The 25,290-nt window shown below is 43.9% G+C and overlaps 3 protein-coding genes across 7 annotated transcripts in view; 1 reads left to right on the top strand and 2 right to left on the bottom strand.

Annotated features, from left to right (window-relative positions):
- Positions 1–505: 505 nt before the first annotated feature.
- FKBP3 (FKBP prolyl isomerase 3) lies at positions 506–5,093 on the bottom strand. The gene is made up of 7 exons (XM_010198304.2): positions 4,943–5,093; positions 4,765–4,866; positions 4,579–4,686; positions 4,095–4,230; positions 3,049–3,116; positions 1,532–1,629; positions 506–701 (listed from the first exon to the last, which is right to left on the bottom strand). Exons 1-7 carry the CDS (start codon positions 5,051–5,053, stop codon positions 647–649), a joined length of 678 nt encoding a protein of 225 aa, XP_010196606.2. The 5' UTR covers positions 5,054–5,093; the 3' UTR covers positions 506–646.
- A 54-nt stretch (positions 5,094–5,147) lies between these two features.
- FANCM (FA complementation group M) overlaps positions 5,148–25,290 on the top strand; it is a 70,733-nt gene continuing 50,590 nt past the window's right edge. For all 5 annotated transcript variants that reach the window (XM_061998633.1, XM_061998634.1, XM_061998635.1 and 2 more), the window contains exons 1-4: positions 5,148–5,749; positions 6,750–6,922; positions 7,955–8,032; positions 8,689–8,847. In XM_061998633.1, the coding sequence (XP_061854617.1) occupies positions 5,284–5,749; positions 6,750–6,922; positions 7,955–8,032; positions 8,689–8,847 (876 nt within the window). In that variant the 5' untranslated portion in view covers positions 5,148–5,283. The remainder of the gene's footprint in view (positions 5,750–6,749; positions 6,923–7,954; positions 8,033–8,688; positions 8,848–25,290) is intronic.
- Positions 13,812–23,362, bottom strand: LOC104550261 (heme-binding protein 2). Its single transcript, XM_061998646.1, has 5 exons — positions 23,137–23,362; positions 17,555–17,646; positions 16,134–16,275; positions 14,651–14,834; positions 13,812–14,206 (listed from the first exon to the last, which is right to left on the bottom strand). The coding sequence occupies exons 1-5, from the start codon at positions 23,360–23,362 to the stop codon at positions 14,035–14,037; spliced, it is 816 nt and encodes a 271-aa protein (XP_061854630.1). The 3' UTR covers positions 13,812–14,034.

Here is a 25,290-nt window from a genome sequence, read left to right on the forward strand (position 1 = left end):
GAGCAAACTTTTTTCATTTTGATCAAAATGATCATTCCCATTTTTGTAATAAAAGCAAGGAATTCACTAGTCCTCTGAGCTTTCTTGGGTTGCCTAATTTGAGCCTGGGGTGTGAGCACCTCCATCTCAGTCTGACAAAGGGGCAGCTGTGGCACTTACAGCTCCCTTCCCCAAGCCCTCAGGCCTGACCCTTCCCTAAAACACTTTGAGACTGTGACAGGATTAGCTTTTCCTAAAGTAAGAAGTAAAGGCAAATTGTCTCCTCTTCCTTTTAGTTACTTCAGGGTAAGTAGGGTGGTTGGGTGGGGGCAGGCTTAGCCCTGGGCAGCATGCTGCTGGGGTCTAGCAGGAGGTGCTGCTCCAGGAAGGAAGGGGCTGGTAACCACAGCAGCAGCAGCTCCCATGGGCTCTCCTCCTCCTGTCACACTTTGCTGAGAGCTGTGCAGTTTTGCCCCCCACAATCAGAGGTGTGGCAGTGAGCAGACACAGACCAGGGACATGCATGTATGAACCATTTCCTTTAGTGGCGTGTTACTGTATAGCAGTTGGGTTTCAGTACAAGGCCACAGCTGTAACTGTACAAGAAGACGGCATCATCAGCAGCCTTCTGGATTGCAGAGTCCCCAGCAGCCAAGGAACCTTCATTTCATTCGATATCCACCAATTCTACTTCAAAGAAAAGTTTTGCGTTGGGTGGAATTCTGTTTGCACACATTAAGGAAGCTTAACAAACCCCCCAGGCCCTGCCCAGATCCCAGAGCTCTGCCGTTATGTGACTGCCCACCCATCCCACTGCTGCTCTGCCAGGTTCATGTTTCACTGCCCCATTTTAGCACCTCACATTTAGCACAGAGGCACAGCTGCTGTCTGAGCTGCCAGAGACTTTCAGTACTAGCTTGACAGATACACCTCTGTCAAGACATGCTGCTTGTGATCCCCGTTCCTCTGCAGGCGAGCAGCTCTAACCTGCCCTGCCTCACAGCCTGGCCATTTGGGACACTCGCTGCTGTTCCTCTGGGAGGGGGTGAGCCTGTCCTGCTATATGACAGAGGGAAGGAGAATGTCTAGACAGTCCTTTAAATCATTGTGACAGAGGATTCAAGTGAGAGAAGCGTTGGTAAAACAGAAACATGACTGCAGAGGATGCTGCAGGGCCAGATGCTCAGTCCTGCACGCAGGCTGTATCCCTGCAGCAGCCCTGCTGGCCAGGATGGAACAGCTGCCTCTGCAGCACAACTTCCCTCCCACCTCCCTGTAACAGCGGTGATGCAGGAATGAGTGTTTGGGAGCAGCTGGAGTAAAGCAGCAGACACAGAACAGTAGCAAGTTCTCTTCTGCTGTACTTCCTAGTGGAGTTCTTCAAATGGGCAATTGCATCCAACTATTAAGTTCATGGAATTTTTTTGTTGTTCCCATTCTGTGCCTGCAGTAAGAGGCGAGTGCTCCCACCATCACAGCCCTGTCCATGCAGCACTTCATTCCAGCATGCATTCCCAAGCTACTTAGTGAGTAAGCAGTTGTGGAAGGATACTTGGCTTCGGGCTGCCCTTTCTTGCCATATGCCCACTCCGGTTCAATTTCCAGTTGAGCCTTCTCTCCTTTGCTCATCGTTAAGAGAGCTTCATCCCACTAAAAAACAAACCAGAAGAGGCTCAGCCAGCCAGCAGCAGAACATGGCAGCATTATGCAGCCTGCAAGGCTTTTCCCGTGAGGAGCTGCACAGCAACCCAGCTCCCCCCCAGCCCGCTGTCCCAGGGGTATTTCCACATCCCTGTTGTTCCTAGGACTACTCCCCTGGGCTGATGCTCCCTGTGCCACACTGCACAGTGTGGTTCTGCTTTTGACTTAATAGTGAAGCGATGAAGTACCACCCTTCCTTCCAAGTATCTGCAGCACTGGAATGCAATACACAGCAGACCACTACCTGCAGTGCCAAGGGGTTTGTCTGTCTCCCCATGCTGCAGCATCAATGGGTCAGCATTTGTTTTAAGGCTGACGCTAAAGGGTGATTTGATTCCAGTGCTTGTCCCTCTTCAATATCCCCTCACTCTGCCCAAAGCCTCTATTCAACATCTCACACCCAACAGCTGCTGCTCACACCCTGTGGCTGCCAGGACAGATACCAGCACACAGGGGCATGTGCCAAGACGGTAAAGCAACACCCAGGAGGCTGCTGCAGAAGCCACAGGCCCAGGGGCATTGTCCCCTTCCCAGTTCCAATCTTGTCACCCACAAAGGCCCTTTTCCTGCACAGCAGCAGCATGGATGATTGTGCTGGCTTGGGTTTAAGAGGCAGGTAAGCGCAAGATCCTTCTTGCATTCTTGCCTTGTGCAGATAGCCACCAATCCCAGCCCCTAGACAGCCCCTTGCCTGGCGTGCAGGTAGGCTGGTACCTCCCAGGCACACCACACTCACAGCAGCATCTGTGACTTCCTGCTGTAAGCTCAGCCATCTGCACGGAACGCTCCGTCCTGCTGCCCAGGGCTGTTCCCAGGGCCTGCCCCCGCAGCTGCCACCAGCACTGCAGCAGCCCTGCAGCAGTCCAGCCGGCTGCTGGACACAGCAGAGGAGCAGCAGCATCACAGTTGCAGCTCATTCAGTGCATGGCAGCAACTAGAATTTGGAATTTCTATGTGAGTTAACAGGTAAAATGTACAACATGTACAGAGGCAGCGAGGCAAACACCGAAAAGATGCTGAGAGAAAACAACCTCCTGAGGGTCTAAAGCCCAGAGAGTGCACATGGCCATTGATGCGGCCCTGGGAACCCTCTCTGTTGTGCAGAGCACTAAACAGGCACATGTGAGGGGCTGTGACTGTCCTGAGGAACAAGTTGCTGTTATGCTGTTTTACCCACACTAGGAAAGGGAGGAATGACACTGCAGATGGATAACTTGCAGCTGCAAAGAACAAACTCCAGTGGATATACAATGCTTTCAACTCGGCTCTTCACAAGGAGCAACAGCTCAAAATTAGCATCCTGGTCATAAATTCTGCAGAATGAAACTGCTTTTTGGATTCTAAGGGAGTCATTAAGGGTTTACTTACGCCTCTGATTACTTTTCCTACACCAACTTTGAAACTTAAAGGTTTGGCTGCTTTTTTCTTCTTTGAACCTGAAAGACAGTTTTATGTTTATTTGCTTTAACATCACACCAGCACATACCACACTTCTTTCTGAAATTACTATTAACATCATACTTTATACAAATACCTGTTCTTGCAATATTATTTTTAGCCCACCAAAACTAATGCTAACGTTTTTGGTTCAAGTTGCACTAAGAGCTAAAGCTGATGAACATCTTTCAGATACCAACCCAGTGAACCTCAAAGACTTGTTCCTGAATTACTAAAGTAGACAGTACAAGTCATAAACATGTTAGTGAAGAAAAAAAAAATCAATTGGGAACATAAAATATCATACAACAGGGACCATAACTCACAAACAGCATTCCAGTGACAGCCCTGCCGTTCTCTCAGCATTGGACATGACTCCTGAAAAAAGTATTTCTAGCATTGCAGAATTTCATATGCCTAAATCCTCTAAGAAACTGTTAAAAAAAAAAACAGCAGACTTCTACACAGTCAATATGGTTCACCAGACTACTCCAAATCCCTCTCACTCCAGTGAGACCACGTTTAAGGGTTTATTACAGAGCAATAAGTACACCAAGACTATTATTCTCTTTTTTTTTCCCTCTATTCTCTATTTAGAGAAGCTCACTACACTGCTGGTGCTAGTTCCATGGATGAGAGAAGCTCCCTAAGTAGGAGCCATCTTTCCTCTGAAGTAGTTTCAGCACTGATTAAATCTCTACCTTCCACATGATCCCTGGCCCAGGGAATGCCAAACATGAGGTGTGGCAAGAGGCAGCAGTGTCACTTGACACCAGCCAGTCCTAAAATACTGCCCTGCATTACCTCATGGAAAATGAGGCTCTAGGAGCCTTCCAGTCAGTGAAAGCAGTTTGTCAGGACTCTCACCATGCACACCTTCCAGAAGGAAATGCTTGCCCAAGGCTTTACAATGCCCCCAGCTAATTTCCTCTACATGCTGTCACCATAGAAGCCAAGCAGACTATATATATTCTTACTTGTTTGAATATTGGTATCAAAGACTGTTCCATCCTGTAGTTTTCCTGTATACCAGCAATGAACTGTGTCTCCTTTCTTCGGAAAGTTGGTTTTATCACCCTTCTTCAAAATTGACTTTGTATACTTTGGTGGCCCCTAAATTGATAAAAGCAGATTTATGACTGCTGTATTAACTAGTCTCAGACCAACTACATGCAAGATCAAATAACCACTTAGTTCAAGGCACTGAATGAACACATGCAGCATTAGCAAATGGCACATTCATGCAGTAACCTGGAAAAGATGTAGCAGCATTAGTACTGTTTTCAGCAAGGACTGAAGCTTCGGGAAGGAAGCACAGGGCCTGCCACTAACCAGAGTTACAGACGCTGTGTCAGCTTAAGTCCTGGTACAAACACCAGACTTCTTACTCTAACCAGGCTTTTGAAGACTCGGTTAGTTTGGCCATCGCCAGGCAACGCGAGGTGGGGGGACTTCATCTACCTCCTCTGCGGCTTCCTCGGGCTTTGCCGCCTTCCCCTTGGCCTCCTCCGCCTTAGCGGGCTTCGCCTTCTCCGCAGCCTTCTCGGCGCCGTCCGTCCCCTTAAACCGCTGAGGGGAAGAAGAGAGGCCAGTAAGCCATCACCCACCGCATCCTTCCCCCGCGACCCCACCGCCCCGGCCGCGCACCTGCGTGTGGAAAAGCTGCGTGTAGGCCGCGATCAACTGCTCCTTATTCGCCGTCTTCGCCACGTTCTTCACCTGCCCCAGCAGCTTGTGCTCCGCCAGGAACTGCAAAGAGACACCGGTGAGCGGCGAAGGAACCTTTCCCCCAGCGCACACACGCCCCCCCGCTCCCGGCCCATACCGCTTGGGCCGCGTGCTCCTGAAGGAACTTGATGATATCCTTCTTGGGCAGCGCGTCGCTCCGCAGCTCCTCAGCGCTCCAGGGCTGCGCCGGAGCCGCCGCCGCCGCCATTTTCCCGCGCGCCGCCGCCTCCTCCTTACGCACCGCCCAACTTTCCCGTCGTGCCCGCGGGAGCCGCCCCCCGGGCCGGGGGGAGGGACGGGAGTCGGCCCTCCCCTCATGCCCCGGCCCCGGGGGGCGGCTCCCGCGGGGTTTTCAAGCGACGGCGCTGAGAGAAAATGGAGGGCCGCGCACGTTGGTGTGCGTTACCTCAGGGCGGAACGGCCGCGGCCTGAGGGAGGATGAGTGGCGGGCGGCAGCAGACATTACCTCAAGCTTGGCGGGCGGCGGGCGGGAAAGCAGCGAGCGGGAAGGCGCAGGAGGAAGAAGAGGAAGAGGCAGACGATGACCTGCTGTTGGTGGCGGCCGCGGCGGCGGCGGATCCGAGCCCGGCAGCCGCACCCAGCCCGGCAGCGGCGGGTTTCTGTGAGGCGGCGGGGTCCATTTGGATCTACCCGACCAACTACCCGGTGCGGGGCTACCAGGTGCGCATGGCCCGCGCCGCCTTGCTGGGCAACACGCTGGTCTGCCTGCCCACCGGGCTGGGTAAAACCTTCGTGGCCGCCGTCGTCATGTACAATTTCTACCGCTGGTTCCCCTCCGGCAAAGTGCTGTTCCTTGCCCCTACCAAGCCGCTGGTAGCTCAGCAGATGGAGGCCTGCGCCCGCGTTATGGGCATCCCGGCCCGACACATGGCCGAGATGACAGGTAGGGCGGCGGTGGGGACGGGGTTGGGGCTGCTCGGGGGCTCATCGTGCTCGGGTGTCGTCTCGGATGAGCCGCAAACTGCGAGGCTGCTTAGAATCGTAGCATAGAATCTTTTTGTCTGGAAAAGCCCTTTGAGTCAACCCCTCCCCTCACCCTGCCCAGCCCACCACTAACCCATGGCCCTCAGCACCTCAGCTCCACGGCTGTGCAATAGCTCCAGGAATGGGGACTCCCCCACCTCTCTGGGCAGCCTGGCACAGGGGCTGACAGCCCTCTCAGGGAACAAGTTCTTCTAAATAGTCGATGTAAACCTCCCCTGGTTTAGCTTAAAGGCAAAGGAGTGCAATGTGAAAAGCTGCAGATGCAGTGGATGGGAGGGGGGGGGGAAAGTATTATTTTAGGACATGAAGACTTGTAAGGGGTTAATTTTAGGTTTTATAATAGTTAAATCCCCAGGTCACCTACATAAGGGTGATGGAATGTGCCTTCTGAAGCTCTGGGGTGCAGCCCTGTGCTTCACAGAGCCCTGGGGTTTCCATGCAGAAGTGCAAATGCACAGGAAATGTGGTCTGTGTCAAACTGAATCTCACGAATAATGGCCTTTTTAAAAAAGGTTTTGGAAACCTCATGAGCTGCACTTTATTGCTTACTGAAGTATTAAACATAATGACTGCCTCTTCACCCTGTTTTTGAGCACAAACCTTCCCAGTGGTGTTGTAGGTTAGGTGTGGGGCTGCTGGAGGCTGGGCTGCATCTTGAGCTTTCTAGCCTTGTTTTCCACGGTTCTGGATTTGATGTTTTAAGGCAACAAAATCTTCCTAGTCGTTGCATTCATCTTTTTTCCTCAAAATGGGAATAGCATCAAGGAATAGCTGTTTTAAAAGGCGCTCCTCAAAGCCTGTGCCTGCTAGCCCTCAGCCTTCTGCTGCTGCCCTTGGGTCATGGCCTGTTCTCGGCAAAACAGGTCACTAATGTTATTTCTCTGCTTTTTTTTTTTCAGGGGGAACCCAAGCCCTCAGTCGGAGGGAATTGTGGGCTACCAAGAGAGTCTTCTTCCTTACACCTCAAATAATGGTGAATGATCTCTCTCGTGGGACGTGTGCTGCTGTGGAGATTAAATGTTTGGTTATTGATGAAGCCCACAAGGCCCTTGGAAATCATGCCTACTGTCAGGTAATGCTGGAGCCACTCTGTTCTTGTCTCATGATTACAAAAATCTTCCCCCCAAAATCACTTATACATTCTTTATGATGTGCCACTTATCACTGTTGTAGGGAGATTGTCCTTCAGGTCCTTAGCTTTGTTTAAAAGAGACCACACGGTCCTCCACATTGCCAGTGGCTTTTAAATAAAACCTGTATCAGAACTGGGTAAGGTGAAGTGAGAGGTTTTTTAAATGTCTGAATAAAATTTTAATTTGTATTTCAAAGTATTTTTTCAGCTGGGCAATTGAAATAAAAAGCCCCTGTGCTGTTTTTCTCAGCCATGTTTGTATTTGCAGGTGTACTTTGGTGTGTTTGTGCTATGTTGGAATAGCACTTCAATGAGGAGAGGTGTTTTTTAACAGAAAAATGTGGGCTTTTTTTGGTAAAGTTCTTTGTGTTAGTAATATGAATTGACGATTTCTTTTTAAAACTGGATTTTAGCTTGGTTAGACAAGAGTTTGTTGTGTTACTTTGGCTTAATCTGCTCGTAGTAAGAAGGAAAGTTAGAGTTTCATATGCTGGAGAAATTGACTGAATACTGTTGGAGTTGTGTCTGTTTGCTTACTGGGCATCTTTAGAGGAAAGTAGATGCTTTTTAGTGCTTGTCTAAATTGGCATGCTGGAAAAGAGGTGGTAGCTTGCCAAGTTAACACAGTACATGTTGGTTTGCCAGTGTTACAATTTTCTTCTATCATTTTCCTGAACTACAGCAACTTCATTTCAAATAATTTTATAAGCTTGTAGGTTCTTTTATTTCCAAGTAATGTACAAAAGTATTGTCTTGAAATATTGACTTTCTCTGTGACATAGAGCCAAGGCCTGGGGTAACATACTTAATCAAGATTAAGCCTTCTTGGATAAAGTGGTCATAAACCGAACACTTCCTAGCTCCCATTTGAATTTTGAGACACACCTTTTAGAATATTTTGTTAAGCTTTTTCTACTTGGTATTTTCACTGGTACAGTTTGTATCAGCAAACAATCTGCTTTCTGTCCTTAGGTTGTAAGGGAGCTAAGCAAATATTCAAATCAATTCCGGATCTTGGCCCTAAGTGCCACACCAGGCAGTGATACGAAGGTGAGTCAAACCTTACTTGCATGGCTGAAATAATGAAGTTATAGTAGAAAGCTATGTTTAATACCAATTTGAACACTGTGCAGGATGCTGAAGTCTGTTGGAATTCCACATAAAAAGTGAATCTTTTCACAGCCCATTAATTGTTAAGGGTTTGTCTTTTTTGTTTATTTCCTGAGCTTTTAAAAATGAATTAATATCCTTTGGGCTTTGAGAATACAAACCTACTTGAACCAAAAAGAAAAATAATGCAAAATGGCTTTCATATTCTGTTCAGTGTGGTGTACTGGGTAAATACAAGCGTGTCCTAGGTTTTCAGTCTAAAGCAGATGGACATGCCAGTGCAGTTTGAGCTCCCAGCTCCAGGTTACTTCTCATGAGAGGTTTTACTGTGCACCTAAAGCCAAAGGGAGTTCTGTCACTCCAGCTCTCCTGCAGTTGCATGCTTTTTGTATTCAGGAACTATTTGTATGCTACTTGAAATCATTAAGTGGAGAGTCTTTCATTTTTACATCTGTAGGTAGTAGGTACCTTTTCTTTACAGTTGTGTTCAAGGCCTGCCAAAATATGGGAGCAGTTACTTTCACGTGATGCTGATTTGCACTATTGGAGCATTAACATGCAAAAATGTTTTTTTTTTTTTGTGGCTTCTCAAACAGGCTGTGCAGCAAGTTATTTCCAACTTACTCATTGCTCAGATAGAGCTATGTGCTGAAGATTCTCCAGAAATTCAGCCTTATTCTCATGAGCGACAAGTGGAAAAAATCGTTGTTCCACTTGGGGAAGAGTTGGTAGAAATTCAGAATGCCTACATCCGGGTGAGTTGTTACATTTCTTTGTTGTTCAATGGACAGCGTCAGTAAATATTTCATCTTCTTTCCTATTTGAACACCTCTATCTAAACTGGAAATAACTTATAAAGGTAACACATAGGAAACTATCCAGTTAACTTCGCCTTTGAGTGTAAGACAGAACACAACCGTGGCTTCGATTACAGCAGCTGCTGTTTCACTTTGTGCCAGCGATACCTAACTTAAAGCTCTGGTGGAAAACTCAAAATTGAGGGGTTGCAGGTGGCTCCTGCAGTGAGGAGGAGTAGTTATGCTTCTAAGTGTAGTTATGCTTCAAGTACTCCTTGATATTTTTTGTTTGTTTGTTGGTGCTTTACTTTTCTCTTAAGAGCTTTTTTTTTTTGGTTATTTTACACCAATAGATGATGTCCAAATATAGGACAGATTAGCAGGGCCAGAACTGTTTCGCCAGTCAGTGTTGGCTTACAGCTCAGTATCTTCTCAATAAGATACTAGCAGACAGATGGTGTTACCTAAGACACCACTTGGAAAAGTTCAGATTGTATGTTCCTTTTTTGGTAAAAGACATGGAAGAAAAACCAAAAAGGAAGGATGAAACTGTTGGCCTTAAGAGTATGTTATTGGCTGAAGTCTAATGACTTTGTTGTAGTTTATGTGAAGACTATTTGAAAGCAAAATTGTTCATTCATTTTCTAGATTGAGTTAGATCAGCTGTCTTCAAACCAGTAGCCTGGGAGTGCATTTCAATAAGGAAGTTCCACTGATTAGCTAGCAAGAACTTTAAAGATAGTTCTGTATCACTAGAGAGAGGTGTCTCTGAATGCTCAGGATGAGCATTTCAGTGTTTCACTTGAGATTTGAGCAGAAATTTCATGTAGGTTTGGCTCATCTGGTGTAATTGAGGAGCATAGACAAACTTTGATTAAACTGTCACTGTGGCTTCAGTGGTTTCTATTTCCTTTCTTTGATCTGGTATTTGCATTTGTATTGATACTGCTTTACTTAGAAAATATTACACAGCATGAAAGAACAGTGTCCCAGCCTTTTCCCAGCTTTGTGGGCAAGTCAGGCCTTAGTCTTGGAAACCTCAGCACTTTCAAAAGGGCTCCTGAACCTCAGTGTCTGCAGCCGTGTTTATGTAGTTGTGCAGCTCTCTGCAGGCCATACCCTGAAGTTAAATTACACAATTTACCATGTTCCTCTACTTTTGCTTCTGAGCAGTTTGAGATTAGGATATGTGAGAAGCAACTGGTACACGTTGCATTATCCTGGTCCCTTGACAAAGGAATTGGTCATGAGGTTATGTTCTGAATGGTGGCGGGATTTAGGAGAAAACTCAGCTACCCACATCACCCTTTCAGTGCCGTGTCTCTGGAGTCAGGTGCTGAAGCCTATCCCGTGCCACAGTGGGAACTGCAGGAGCCTGCACTGGACACTTGACACAAATGGGGTTGCAGATGGCTTCTGCAGTGAGGAGGAGTGAGTTTGAGGACAGACCTGCTGGCTGGAGCATATGTACACATATAGCTCCAAATGTATGTGTTTATTTCAAAGAATGCATGCTTTTTGAACGTCAGTTACGGTTTTGAGGTCTTGAAGCAACCATTTCAAATTTGGGGATTAAAGAGCTTTTGTAAAATCCGAATGGCCACTTGTGACTTCTGCTGTTCCCATTCATAGGGAAGATGGCAAAAGGACTTGACTGTTACAGAAATGAAAGCCAGGTGTACTCTGCACATGAAATCATTATCTTTAATTTTGACAAACAGTAACAGTAAACAAGACATGTCAGTGAAAATGAAGGACGGTGTAAAACAGCACAACACAACAATGCCAGAAAACTTATGCTTCTATTTGTGTACATACAGTAAGCAAGGCCCTGAGTGTCACAACAGCTGGAATAAACTTTAGGCACTAATGCTGTTCAAAAAGTACACAGTATGCAGGACAACATTTATCTGTTAAGGCTACATTGTTCAATCTTCCAAAAATATAGGTGAATTCTGTTTTATTATCTCCTTTGAATAGTGGAAGTCTAATAACTTCAAATTAAAAATGAAAACCTGTTAATTAATGGCTTACAAAATAGAGCCACAGATGGATAATAAACTACTTATTCCAATATCAGGAGTTAGAGTCGTGCTTGATATGATGTTGTCAAATTGTCTCGACATATTTGAGCAATAATAACATTTCCTCAGCGTTCACTGGTGTAACTATTGACTGACACCCCATATAAAGTTTGCTTAAAACAGGCAATTCTTCATACCCATGCTTGTGAGGGCTGGTTACAAAAGCTGGTACAATGTTTCACAGCCATAAAGTCTATCTTTAAGCTCGAGGTGAATTGGCTCTTTCTCAGCAGCAGAAGCCATCTAACATTAGTCAAAAGAAATACTAAGCTGGAATTCACAGTTTTACATAAAACATCATGGAACACTTTGCTGCAGTTAGGATATCAGCACATTCAGATAAACACGTTGTTTTTATATTTCAGTAACATTAATGTTTCTAGAACATACCCATACAAGTAGCCGAGTCACAGGAGGATTTAGGTGGAGATTGCTTATGGAAAGAGACATAAGATACAGCAAACACTTTTTGCAATAGATGCTTAAAATGTAAAGTATATACAGCCTGGTACTCTGTGGTGAGAGGATTTCACTACTTCCAATAGCCATTTGGCAGTTGTTCTGCCAAAGCATTACAATAATTTCTGTAACTGGTCAAAGCAATCAAATTGCAGAAGCATCTCTAATTTGCCATAAAATCATGTCAAAGGTGAAAATCATTTTTGTTTGGTCTTAGAAAAATCTTGGGGGGGTAGTGAGAGCAAAACAAAACTGTTATGTAATGCCTTCCTCAGCCCTCTACTCAGTTTTAGTAAACTTTCATTAATTTCTATTAATCATTTATTAATTTGTCATCTTTCACGTTAATACTGGCTGGCATTTCCAACAGTGTAAGGAAATATTCAAAATAAATGAAGATCACATGGGAAATGGTTCCAAAAAAACCAAACAGAAGTCAGAATTATTTTCCCCGGCTATGATCCTATCTCTTGAACAAATTGAGAGGAATAAAAGACACGACAGGTCCCTTCCATCATCTTGTTCTGTTGAGTCAGAAATACTTTGATGTGCATTTAAATTGGCACATCAGACAAAGCAGCTCTCAGTTGCGGCCTCACCTGGCACAAGCATTTGTGCTTTCTCCTGGCAAACCAGATTTGATAGCTTTCTGCTTAGACTAAGACACACCCCAAACCCACAGGTTTTTGAGAACCTCCCCATCAGTTTAACATTCAGGTAATATCTGGCAACAAAAATGTCTGTGGTGGGTTAGTGCAGGATATCTGAACAGCTAGGGATATCAGACATTCAGCAGAAAGTGAGGATGGCTTTTTTAAGGTTGGAGCTTTTGAATTTTTTCATTTGTGGTTTTTTTTTTTCCTTCCCACAAAGACTATCAGTTTGTTTGCATTAAAACTAAGAGGTTTTCTTTTTTTTTCATTTTTTTCCTTTTTACCTCCCTCCCTGCTGGCCTCTGAGGACTCCCTGTGGCAGCACCTGCTCTTCCTGCTCAGCAAGAACTTTTGGGTTAAGCAAAAAGTCACTTTTGTGTAGCAGGGTCGTGTGGGACCAGGAGGCTTTAAGTCCTTCAGACCTGTGCATTTATTCCATTTTGTTTGCCAATTTACTGTAAGCTGGCAGACACTGGCTCTGGTGGCTGTTCTGTATATTGTAACTGAAGAACAGAAAAAACTCCATTTAAACTTTAAAGCCTGTAATCAATAAATAATGCTGGTGAAATTTGATATAAAAAGACATTTACTTCTATCAAATATTAAGATTAAACTCTACCATCGAATCTGTAAGGGGAGAGATTAAGAAGGGATTTTTCAGAGCAAAGCTGTTGGCTACCCCAATTCTAAAGTGCAGTGTGTGCTTTAACTGAAGTGAACAGCAAAGCATGAGTGCTGCTTTCAGACCTGTGATGCGTGTAGAACTATGTGAGCTTGGCTTTCAACCACAGCGTGCTAGACTAGCAGTTGTCTCCTTGAAGAATCACCATGTGGATGAAGGGTAAAAGAAACAAGCTGCAACACAGAAAATTAGATATTAGGAAGAAAAATTCTCACAGTGAGCATGGTCAAATACTGGAACAGGGCTCAGAGGAGTTACAGGCTCCTCATCCCTGGAGATCTTTAGCCATGAGAGGCCCCGAGCAGCCTGCGCTGCCAGCAGTGCTGGCCCTCCTTTCAGCAGAGGGCTGGACCAGGTTTCTACCAGAGGTCACTTCAGGCAGAATTTTTTTTCCTGCAAATTGTGAAATAGTTGTATCATAACATTAGTCATGTGGAATGAAGAAATTACTGCAGCTGGAGTGTTTTAACACTCAGCAAAGTTTTAAGAAGAAGTGTTTAATAAACCGAGAAGTTAAGAATAACCACTTATGCTAAACATGGTCACAGGATTACTGTGAGTGTGTGATTAAAGTCAACTGTAACTTTTGCTATCAAAACTTTAATGAGCGTTAGGACTGCTCTGCTATCTTGGTCTCTTCTGAAGATTGCAAGTACTTTGGTTGAATGCTTTTTGAGGTAATCTTTAAGAATCTTTGCTCCACAGATGATGACATTAAAAGTGGTCAGCATTGGCCTACTCTTACTCCTTGGTTTAACCCCAGTAGTCTAAGTCTAGTTTTCTTCAAGACTTAGTTAAGACCTGAAGCACAGCTTGCCTGTGTGAGGTGGTTATGGCGTGTGTCCCAATCTGAGTCCTGGCAGGGTCTTTGTGTGGCTGGAGCAGCACTAGGTGCCCAGAGCAGGCCAGGGCTGAGGCTCTGAGATCTCCCCTAGCACCATCCCAAGCCACAGGCAGTCTAGCGATGCTGATAAGTGGATGAGAGGAGAGGTCTCTGTCTCCCTTATTTTGTATTAAAAAAAAAAAAAAAAGTGAGCTGCTAAAATTCTCCATAAAAACTGTGTAAAAACTGTAAAGGTTGACAGAAAACTGTGTGTTTCACGTGTTACTTCTGTTTGGCTATTGAATTGGAGTGATTGCCTTTTTGAAACTGGCTAAAAGCCCCATTTCTAAGATCTCTGACATCTAGTCTTACATGATTGGTGTGTAAGATTCTGCCAGTAAATCGGAACTGCCTGTCATGGCGTCCAGGCGCCAGGAGGGGAGGCTATGGCCTCTGCAGGAACCAAATCTCATTGTGTCGGTTGGCAGCAGCTGGATTTGTGTATCCTGCGATGATGAACGTATCCTGCAAACACAGCTCGGGGCTCTCCAGAATTTCTGCCAACAGGTTTATTTCTCTCATTATAGAGTCTTCGTTGGTGATTCCTCTGAAGCTCCTGTAACAATCAACTTCATATCAACTTCTTTTTCAACTTCATACCAACTTTTTTCCAGAGCCTAGAAATGCCTTCTCCTAAATTATACAATTGTGTTTCTCAAGTGATACCACCTGTCTGGGGCTGGTCTCAAACTGATTGCATTTTTTGCTTAGCATTTTCAATGATAGACTCTTTGTTCCCAGCTATACAGAGTAGTCTGTTTTGAGATGCTGTTATATGACATTTACAGATGCATAATTTTCTTAAGTAAGTCGGTAACTCCTGAATATCCCAGTTTCATAAAGCAGGCAGCTTTTAACAATTACTGATAATCAAGTTTTACTGTTTGTCAGCTTTTAGATCTTGCTTTAGAAGATGTAATATGCCCAAAAGATGTAATATGCCTCAATTGAAACTGCATCTTTACTGTTTTTGCTAGAACAGAATTGATGTGTTTCTTACCTGCTGTAGACAATAGTAGAAGGCCATTCTTCAATGATAATGTCAGAGTCCAAAGGATGAGGTGGCTCGTCTTGTAGCACTTCAGGCAGGTAATAAGCTACGGTCACTGACTGGGTCATCTCTGACTGCGATTCATTTGTATGGACTATGGTCACAATGGGTATTGTTATCCCCAAGTACAGTCCTAAGGAGACATATGAGGTATTAGAAGATACAAGAGGTCTACATATTGTGCTTGACTTCTGAACTCACGTTGAATCGTATGAAGTGAGTACCACAGAGCAGAAAGTTTTGTTATTGAAAGTAATTCAGTAGCACCTTTAGAAAGTGGGCTTGTGTGTCTCATAGCTTGGGTGTTTGAATCTAAAACCTACATGTGCAAATATGTGCATGTGTGTCTGAAATATGGTATCTGGTGAACCCTTCTTGTAGGACAAGGAGTTTTACTTCACTTCTCTCCCTTGTTCATCTTGTAAATTGACCTAGCATCATGTTTTAAATATTTGGGAACAAACAATGTAGGCTTCATTGTGAATTTATTTAGGATTCGCTGTTATCAGACATGTTGCTGTATTTTTGCAGTGCTATTGGAAGAGGTTTCGGTTGTGATGCTGCAGGTAGCAGTGATGACTGGGAGTGGGAACTTGGCTTCTATATGCAGTTTGAATACAAAACTGCCCTGTTCTGGAGCCAAAATTACTTTTGAACCACGTTAAAGTGTTAAAAGAATGGTGAGAGCAGGGAAATACCTGATTAAGGAAAAGCTTTTGTTATCAATGTTTTTTATTTTCTTGGAAAGTACAACACATGCACAGGCACAGAACAAACTGCTGGGCATTGTAATACCTTTTCATCAACGAGAGAGGAAGAAAAACCCAAATTGATGGCTGGAAGTTGAAATTAGATTAAATTGGATTGGAAACTAGGTGCACACTTTTTATGCAGGCACAGGCTACCAAGAATGTGGTGCACTTGCCATTATTTTAAAGTACTTGAGTTGAAACTGAATTTATGGAAAATACGTTTCAACCACAGAAAATTTGTTTGGTGTTAACTCAGACATGCACAAGTTCAGTATCACGAAGTAAAATGAAGGAGGCAAAACATTATGGTCTTTCTTGACATTACATTCTGAATAGGATCTTAGGATGGGTGATTTAAGTACTGCTGTGAGAACTAAACCACCAAAAATATGTAGCAAAAGCCTTCACAAATAGGCAGTACCAATTCCCAATCAGTTGCAGTTGTTATGGTGTCCCTGGAAACAGTGATGTCTTCCTACAGATGCTCTTGCCTAGCACATCTGCAGCAGGAGCAGCGCTTTGGTTTAGACTCTGCTGGCAAGGATGTATTGCAGGAAAATGTCCTGATAGGGTGGAGGATTTGGGGAAAGCTAATAAAAGTATCTCTCCAGTGAGGAGGAGCTACTGCATAAATATTATTATAAAGTGTTGTCACTTTAATGTAGACTTGTACCAATTACCTGAGGAGTTCTGCTCACAGATGTACCTCATGAGCTTCATGAATCCAAGGCATATGCTCTGTTCATACTGTTTTTCTTTCATTTTTATACAAGCCCACTTGGCTTTTCCATACTGACGTTTTTCATAAAGCAGATCTCCAAGCTGCAAACACAGAAAGATACTAATTTTGTATTTAAAGTCAATACCCTAACAAAACCTGAGCAAACAAATAAAAGCAAAACAATATTACTTCTAGCATAAAGACATCAATGTCTCTAGGTGGATGACCAGAAGAAAAGCAATCATGAGGAATGATTTTAAGTCTCAATGTCAGCTATACCTTAAGCACATTCTGTTTAACACTTGGTTCACATGCACTTCATTTCAAGGTCCACGCTGGTATATAACATGTAGATATCAAACCCAGTGCAGTGTGTCCATCTTGAGTATGAAAATAATTGCATCTTTTTTCAGCTGTCATTTCAGTCAAATGACCTTGAAGTGAACATGGGAATTTCAGTCCTTGCTCACATAAAATCCAAAAAGCAATATGCTGCTGATCTTGGAACAAAATTTATTTCAGCAGATTTCTAGGTAGTTCTTTAAAAGAAGGAACTGTCATCCTTTGGACTCACAGTATTAAACATTTAGTTGCAGCTAACACTGAATAATCTTGGGTTTTATCTGCAGTTAATGTAGTAGTACTAAGAAATTGCTTTCAAGCATTTCATTACAACATAGCTAGTCATAAGTCCCAGACTGTTTAGATGAAATACACCAAATTGAATTGTGACACAAATTTTAGTTATATAGATGTAGCTAGAAGAAATGTGACAAACATTCTTCATACATGGTTAGTAAAGATTTTCTTGGTTTGGCATGGTGTGTTTAAGGTTAGACACTTGTTTGTACATATCCTGAGCTGTAAACAATTTGCTGGACATCAATTTCAGTTTTTACTTGGAAAATAAGATGGGTTTGATAAGATGGAGTTGCAAATTGTTGCTTTGCTTGGTAAGGATCCATAACATAAGAACACATTTAGTTTTTCAGATATTAATCTCAAGTATTCTTTGCTAAGGTTTTATTGACATGAATGTGTAAAGAAGCAAATGCATAGATTTAAATGAAGACAAGAGGAAATTTTATTTCACTTGGCAAAATAAGAGTTTTTGTTAATTACAAAATGGCACAAAGGCTGTAATTCTTGTCCATCTTCTGCCATTTCTGCTGTTTTCTACCTTTCGTAAAAGAAAAATTCACCCACGTAGAAGTGGTGAGGTGTTAAAAAATGAAATGCAATTATCCAGTTACAGTGCTTTGCACTTAGGATGTTAAAAATCCTAAATAGTTACAATACTTTTTATAAAGAAACATATTTGGAAGCCGGGTATGAATACTGAAACACTGTTAACACTTTGACTGGGAAGGAAATGGGTACCTTTTCCTTGCGCTGGATCAGAGTAAAGGGGATGGTCTGTCTGCCCTGGGGGTTGTTGTTTCTGGTCAGCTGCTGGATGGGCTCTGCCATGTCTGCAACAAAACAGCACATCTCCCATTTTAGAGCAAGATGTAGAAATAACCCAAGACCTCGTTTTTGTAACAAGTTAGTTTCCCTTTTGGTATTAATAGGGAAGTTAACTGACTTCTCTCTACTGTTAGGAGCAGATTTCTCTCTCCCCTTCCTTCCATACTTTTCTTACATGTGCCTCCATGGAGAGTTCTTTGCAATGCCTGGTTTTCTGGCCTGTGCAGATGATGTTGCCAGTTCTAGCAGCTCTCTCAGTGTTGGATTAATGTGTATCCATATAAAACAGCAAATTGAGTTTGCTGCTCCTGTTTGCACGTGTGAGGAAACACCACTGTGAAAACTCTGTCATTTCCAAACTATGTTTTATGCCTGATCTCATCTCTTACTTTAGCATTTGGTATTATGCTCGTGTCAGTGTTACTGCTTAGTCAGGTGAGGCTGGTGCTGTTGTTCAGCAGCCCTGGAGGACTTTAAACTAAAAGGCAAAAAACTGTTTTCTTTAGGAAGTATGTGAGATTATGAACTTTAGCAGCTTCAGAAGGAGATTTTCCAGAACAGGACGTGCTGGGCTTTCTCAGCAAGACTGCAGCCAGACAGTTGAGGCAGATAACTATTCTGTTGGGAGCTCATGAAGCTGCATTGGGTGCACATGCTCTGCCTGATTTGGGGCTTCACGGCACAGCAGTTGCATTGACAAACTCAAGATACTGGTAGGGCAGCACAGAAGGAGCTGGGAGAACCCATTGCTCAGCCTGCAGGAAAGAAAGTGAAGGTGGTATGCAGAGAGGGGATTGAAGTGCAGAAATTATAAATGAAGGATGACAAAAGTAACCTGTTAAGTTAAAGCAATATAGGATGACGAAACTTAAAATTCCTTAATGTATACTTTGCTGAAGAACTGTATCTTAAGCAGATACGTTATTGTTTAATGATGAAATTAGAACATAGATTTGTGTTAATACAGTTGCTTTCTGTGGCATGGTAGTTTTGTATGCATGTGCTGTGTGATTAGATACCAAGAACATTAGTGGGAAGGTATTTCAGTTTGGAAGGAGCAGAAGACTGTTGTCTTGGAAAGAATACTAATATAATAGCAAAATTGAAACATAACATATATAAAGGCAGGAGAAGAGCATAGCAAGTTTTGGTGTTCTGTTTGTCAAGTTCCAGACACCTGGCAGAAAGCAGAGTGGTTGCATGTTCTCAAACAGTCATAGGCATCAGGGAGCATTAGTAAAGATGCAGTGGAACATACTGACTTCATTTGACTGACAGGGACACCATATGCTTTGCTGCTATCTGCTGCCTTGCCCTTAGGAACGGGAAGGGCTTGGAGTATCTCTAACGTGTCATTGCTTCACACGTTCTGAAGCAAATTGTTATGTGAAAGAGTCTTAATAGCTGACTGTTGTTGCAGAACTCTGCACCTGTAAGCTTGCTTACCAATACAGAGCTAGAACTGAAATATGCTGTGACTTTTTGAATGATTCTTACATTTTATAAGAATTTAACCATCGAACCTATCCTCTGTTTCTAGATGTAGTGACACTAGCAATCATCCCGTCTGTAGTAATCATGACATTTCCCAGCCAAGCTCAGATGGATTTTATATTTGTGTACAAAGTATATATTTGTATACAAGTATATTCTAGTACTTCTTATCTCTACAGCTTTGCCATTTAAATATGGTTTTATGAGGTGTCTTTGCAACTATGGTTGCTGTGACATCAATTCTAGCTGGAGTCCATAAGTAAGTTCTGCTTAGAAGTTGATACCTACCAGACAGGCTTGGAAACTTAGGATATTAAGGTTAGTCTTAGGAATGGAAAGCCTCTCTTCCAAAAGACTTAATTCATGGTCTCTCAAAGTGAAATAATACAGGTATTTGTGTACATCTGTAGAGGATGAGAGAGAAACTTGGTTTTTATGTACAGTGTTTGAAAGTCTGAATGTGAATTTCTGCCATACTGCCTCATGGTATGTGTCAGACATGCATGAAAAGGGCTAATGTTCCAACTGAAATAAGAGCCCTTCTCTTGGGTGTTATAAGTGCCTCAATATTTTAAATGGAAAAAGCAGGATGGTGGGGGAAGGGAGTATTATCCATGTTTCAGAGAAGAGGAGAATTAAGATGCAGGAGAATTAACTTGGTCTAGGTCACTTAGTAAATCTGTAGCTGAGCTGGGAATCAAACCTACATCTCCTGGCATCCAGTGCAAGGGTTTAGCTTTAAGACTGTTTGGAATAGTAAAGATCCTTTTAATAAAGGGAAGAAAGTTACACTTTAGTTAATTTTAAACAGTTTTTTTAATGTCATTGGGAAACATTTACAATATAAGTAGTAACTACCATGTCGAATTGACCTCTTTGGAGGCTGAGAGAGAAATAAAAGTAGATTAGACTTCAGCACTGAATTTTCCACATATGATTAAAAAATTAAGAAACACTGTAGGACTCTAGAAAAGTTAACTCTATTTTTAGATTTCTTTATTGATAAATACGTGGGGGGTGGGGTGTTTATATGAATGCATGGGATAGGTTTTACAACTAATTAAAGTCCTCTCAGGAGTTTTTTTCTTCTGTTTGTGAATTTCATGCCTGTCAGGCATGACAGTGTAACATTTGGATTATAATAAGTATCTTAGTCTGTATGATACCTAAAATGATACTGCCCAAAAGCAAGTGAGTCACTTGATTTACAGGTCATCTCTAAGTCCAAGCTTGGGAACTCGAATATTGGTGTGGCAGCAAGGCAAGATGAGTTGTAGCAGCATAGCTGGGTAAAGGCTTGGTTTAATTACATTTCAAAATGGTGATTACAGTTGCTGCTATAGGTAGGAATTATGAAAGAAGCAAATCTTTACATATATAGATATATGATATAGATATCTATATATATATCTATAGATATATGTGCCTTATATAGATAAGGCACATGTGGCAAGACTTGTTCATAGCAACACAATTGTACAGTATTTAAATTGTTGCATGTCTTAATCTGTTTCTGATCAGACCTGCTGGGAGTGTCACTGGAGCAGGATGTACTTGTCAGCTGCACCCTTAATATACATGCACACAAACTGCCATTCAGGGGTAGAGCAGGTATCCTTTGTAATGCTGAGAACCAAAACCTTGGTGTGCCCCTTGGAGGAGGTAATTGGGAAGCAGCTCTGGAAGGTGTCTACGAGCACCATTCTTGGAAGTGAGGCTGGGCCTCAGTGTGAGGCTGCATCACTGAGGTGACCCAGTGATGGGGACTCTGGGTCTTTCCTCATGCGCTTCCTGCCACCAGGGGATGAGTCTTGCTGTGTGTGGAGACCTCAGAAGGGACCTACAGCAAGATGGGTGGAAAACCACCAGCAGTTTGATCTGGGGCCTGAGTACCTGACCTCAGAGCATACTGCACTGGGCACTGAGTGTCTGCTTTATGCTTTAGCAGGTAGATGGTTTTGATGGGTAGCAAATCTTCCTGAGCTTGCTTGTTAATGGGTAGTCTTATATTAAAAACAGAATTGAGCCATTTAAAATTAACTGCTGTAGCACACTTTCTGCTTCTAATGGGCGTAGATAAAACAGATTTTTAAGCCAAGAAAGTTAGATTGTACTTTTCCGCACCTTTTAATTTTCTTTTACCTTTCTGTTGCAATTTTGGCAAAGACCAATCAGTCAATCTAAAGACTTGAGATCTTGTTAACAGCAGTGAATTGCAGTGCAAGACATACAAATGTCTCTTGTTCACCTCTCACAAAAATCTTGGGTATTTAGAATGCTTTCACCTTAAGAAGTGCTAACAAAATGTGGCAAGCAAGTCACGCTTCTCAAAGGTCTGTTGTCACCATAGAGGAAAGGGGGTGTCACAGCTCAAGGCAGCCCAGAACTATGGGGAAATGGGTGGAAATGTTCTTATTGTACAGACTTCAACATTAAGCAGCAGGAAATACTCCTGTTGTTAAGTGCTCACTCTGCACTGTTACTCGGCTGGCAGTTAATAGTCAGCTGAGTAAAGTTTTTGTGGTTTCTGACAGAGAGGACTTTCGGAAAGTTGTCCCTGTTACCTCTTCAAATTCCCTGAGGCTCAGGTACACTTCAGCTGGCTGGGTACTAAACATAGGCATTAGCAATTAGCTTGAACTCTGAACAAAGCACATGAGTTAATCTGGCAAATTCTCTCTTAAACTGTTCTAGTTGAGGTGCAGTCACTCTTGACAATATTCTCTGAAAAGAATTCTTCTATTTAGATTTTGTTGGTAACACTTGCTTAGCATTATAAAGTAAATATTCTACAGTATAGTAATTAAAATGGGGTGAAATCCTACTTTTGAACGTATTTCCTAGACTTCATAATCTGCCTAATGAATTTTAGGAAAGTCAATGCCTTGTTTCAGTGTGTATCAGAACACCAGATAGTTTTGTTGGATGGGATCATGTTTTCTGCTAGACAAATCTTCTGTTAAGGAGCAATTCAGCATCCATGTTCACACATCACTTGTGTGTACTTGAAATAGGGAAATTGTAACCTCTTTGCTGTGTCAAAGTACAGGGCAAGTTTTTAAGCTTTTTAGTTTTGGTAGTTTCTAGTGCAGTCTGTTATTTGAGGTTTTGCTGCTTCCTGTGGTTTCCTAGAAATCAATTGATCTGACCAGAAGAGATGCTGAAGAACTCTGTGCTTCTCCATGAAGGACAGTGCACATCAGCTATGGTTTCTAAACAACCTATGTTTGTGGTTTGCCTTTATTTTTACAATTGAAAATAACCAATGTTTTGCTCAGATGACTCTGGCAGACTTACTGTTAGACAAGTTTATATTTTTCAGTTCATCTTTCTGTAAAGAAGTAACCTTTTGCTACAGATGTTCTTGAAAAGAATGCCTTTGCAGGCACTCATTTTGATATTTAATTAAGACTGAAAACTCACATCAGTCCTTTTTAGTGTAAGTGGGTCAACCTGCTACTACTGTAGCTGCTTCTCCAAGTTTGAAATGTGCAGAGCTTCAGCTCAAACTTTCTGCCTGTCAGCCATGCACAGCTGTCCGATATTTACCGCGATACTCTGTGCTGTGTCTCCTCACCTCTCCTGGAGCCCCGGCCCCTTCTCCCGCGTAGCCGGGCCGCTGCGGGTCAGCGCCCGCCCCAGCCCAGCCCCAGCCCGGCCCCGCCGTCCAGCCGCGCCCCCGCCGGACTCCAGCGGGCTCCAGTCCCGCCAAGTCTTCGGGCTCTGATGAAGAGAGAGGTTCGCAGGTGTCGGGGCCGGGACGGCGCCGCTATGGTCCCCGCGGGAAGCGCCTGCGGGGGCTGCCGCTGGACAACCTGTCGCCAGCACCAGTAAAGCGCACGGAGCTGTCGAGATGGACATCCCACCACTAAGGTCAGAAACAACTGGGAAGGTTACGGTGCCGGCCGGTAAGCCCAGAACTACCGCCTCCCTAATCCCCCGGAAGCCCACTGGGGCTGTGGGCGTAAGCGGCTTAGCCCGCGCGCCCGGCCGGCTCTTACCCCGTGGCACGTCCACCTGGTGCCCCCGGCCCACGCTTTGCCAGTAGCTCAGCAGCCGCTCCTGCTCCTCGTCCTCCATGCGCTCGGCCTCCTCCTCCAGGCTGCTGCCGTTGCTGTGGTACGCAGAGTCGGGGCTCTCCTCCGCCATCCCGTCCAGGTCTTCCAGCGTGATCATCGCCGGGGCGCCCGGCTCCGCGCCGCTCATGCGGCACCCGCCCGTCTCCATCGCGCCGAGCTGAGCCGCGCCGGCGAGGGGGCTGGGCACGCTGCCGCCGCCGCGCCGCTTTATGAAGGGCTCGCCCTGCCCGGGGATTTGAGGGCGGGGGGGCGAGCACCGGCACACGCGAGGTGGCCCCCGCCCCTGCCCGCCCGCCGCCGGAGCACGGCCCGGAGGTGCGGCGGCCCCGCGCTGCGCGTCTGTGTGCCGGCCGGGGGTAGGGCGGCGGGGCGGAGCGGAGCACACAACCACCCAGTAGTCCCTGTAGCCTCGTCCGGTGCAGTGGGACTCGAGCAGTTCAGATATCCAAGAAGTTTGTGTTTTCTGGTTTTTATACCGCTAACTGATGATCTGTTTCCTACCTGCTTTTATCATCTTTTTTTCCTTCGATGCTCTTCATGTCCTGTTAGCCCCTTTTTATTGTCACTTTCTTTTAATAATTTCAATTATGCTTGAAAAAGAGATCTTCCATTTTAATTAAGGAGTGCCTGTAAGGTCATTCCAAACTGATTCCAATCAAGAGTGCAGAAGCCATGGCTCCCTGAAAGTGCAGCTCTGGAAGTTGACAGCTGCGTAGTTTTGACATTGCTGAGCCAAGCCTGTATGAGAAAGAGGTAGATGAGCAGATCAGTTATGGGGAATTAAAAGAGAATTAAAGCAGGATCTGAATTTGAATCAGGTGTCTGTGTGAAATATGTGGTTCTATTTGAAGTTGTCTTTTATTCCAACTTTATTAAAGTGACATAATTGTTGTGGTGCTTTTAGCAGAGGCAAGAAAAAGAAACCTCTGGGCTTTTAGAATAGGATAGTTCCTCTCCTGGACATTGCCGAGATGCTTGTAGGAGGAGACCAAAGGTTGGGGATATAACTGTTGACTCTGATGTGATGTTATACTTAATCTCACCATTTTCCTCGCTCTGGTTTGATTTGGTTTCTGGTCAGTATCTTTCTCCCAGGCTCAGATTAACCTACCCAACACCAAGGGCTGAGCTTGATCGAACAGTGAAGTATTAATTGCCTTAGAAGCAAGAGACATGCAAGTCTTGACTGTGTACTGCTGATACCATAGAGTGAAAGCCTGCAGTTTCTATAAAGTGTTTCTTGTGTCAGCCAAAGCTGACCAGCCAAGGACTTGTTTCTTGGAGGATTTGCAGATGGTTGAACAACTGCCAGTGAGAACATCCCGAGAGAACAGTTCTTTCCTAGTGAGTTTAGCATTTTTTTGCGGAGAAGTGGAATGCACTGACTGCAGTAAGTGAAACAACAGTTCCACTGTGAGGGTGTTTGGCCTCGTTGTGGGCAATACATCATCATCACTCAGTGATCTGAAATTCACTGAGAAAGCAAATACTTGACCAGTGTTGGAGGTGATGCTTGCTTAAATGTTTGGTTCATAGTGAAGTACCTAGTGTACATAAGGGCAGGATCCACTGAAAATGTGCTGAAGGGGACTATATTTTCACAAAGGTGCTGCTGAACTCTTTGTGGGGTAGCTCCTCTGCTGTAGGCAGGTACCTTGAAGTAAGGTACAGCATGAATTGATCCACATCACAGGTACTGTCTTAAATAACATTTTAGTACAGTGCAAACACTGACTGCAATGTTGTGGGTAAGGAATTTTCCAAGTAATTTTGGAAGGTGTATTATTACCACCAAGTGAAGGCATTTTTGCTCTGGAAGATTGCTTCCAGGGAGATGACTGATTTCTTCTTGAGGAGAGATGACTTTTTGAGGCAATGTGTAGAAGTTCTTCCTCTATCTGTCCTGCATACATAATTTTGACACTTTTTTTCCCAGAAAACAGCCTCTCTTGTTCAAGCCTTAATGATGAGAATAAATAGTTGCTTAACAGGAGTGACTTCTGTTTAGAGAATTGCCAAGCATTGTTGCTGGAGATGGAAAAAAAAACCACCAAAAAAACAGCCACTAGAAAAAGT

Source organism: Colius striatus, chromosome 6 (assembly GCF_028858725.1).
Source record: "Colius striatus isolate bColStr4 chromosome 6, bColStr4.1.hap1, whole genome shotgun sequence".
NCBI classification, from domain to species: Eukaryota; Metazoa; Chordata; class Aves; order Coliiformes; family Coliidae; genus Colius; species Colius striatus.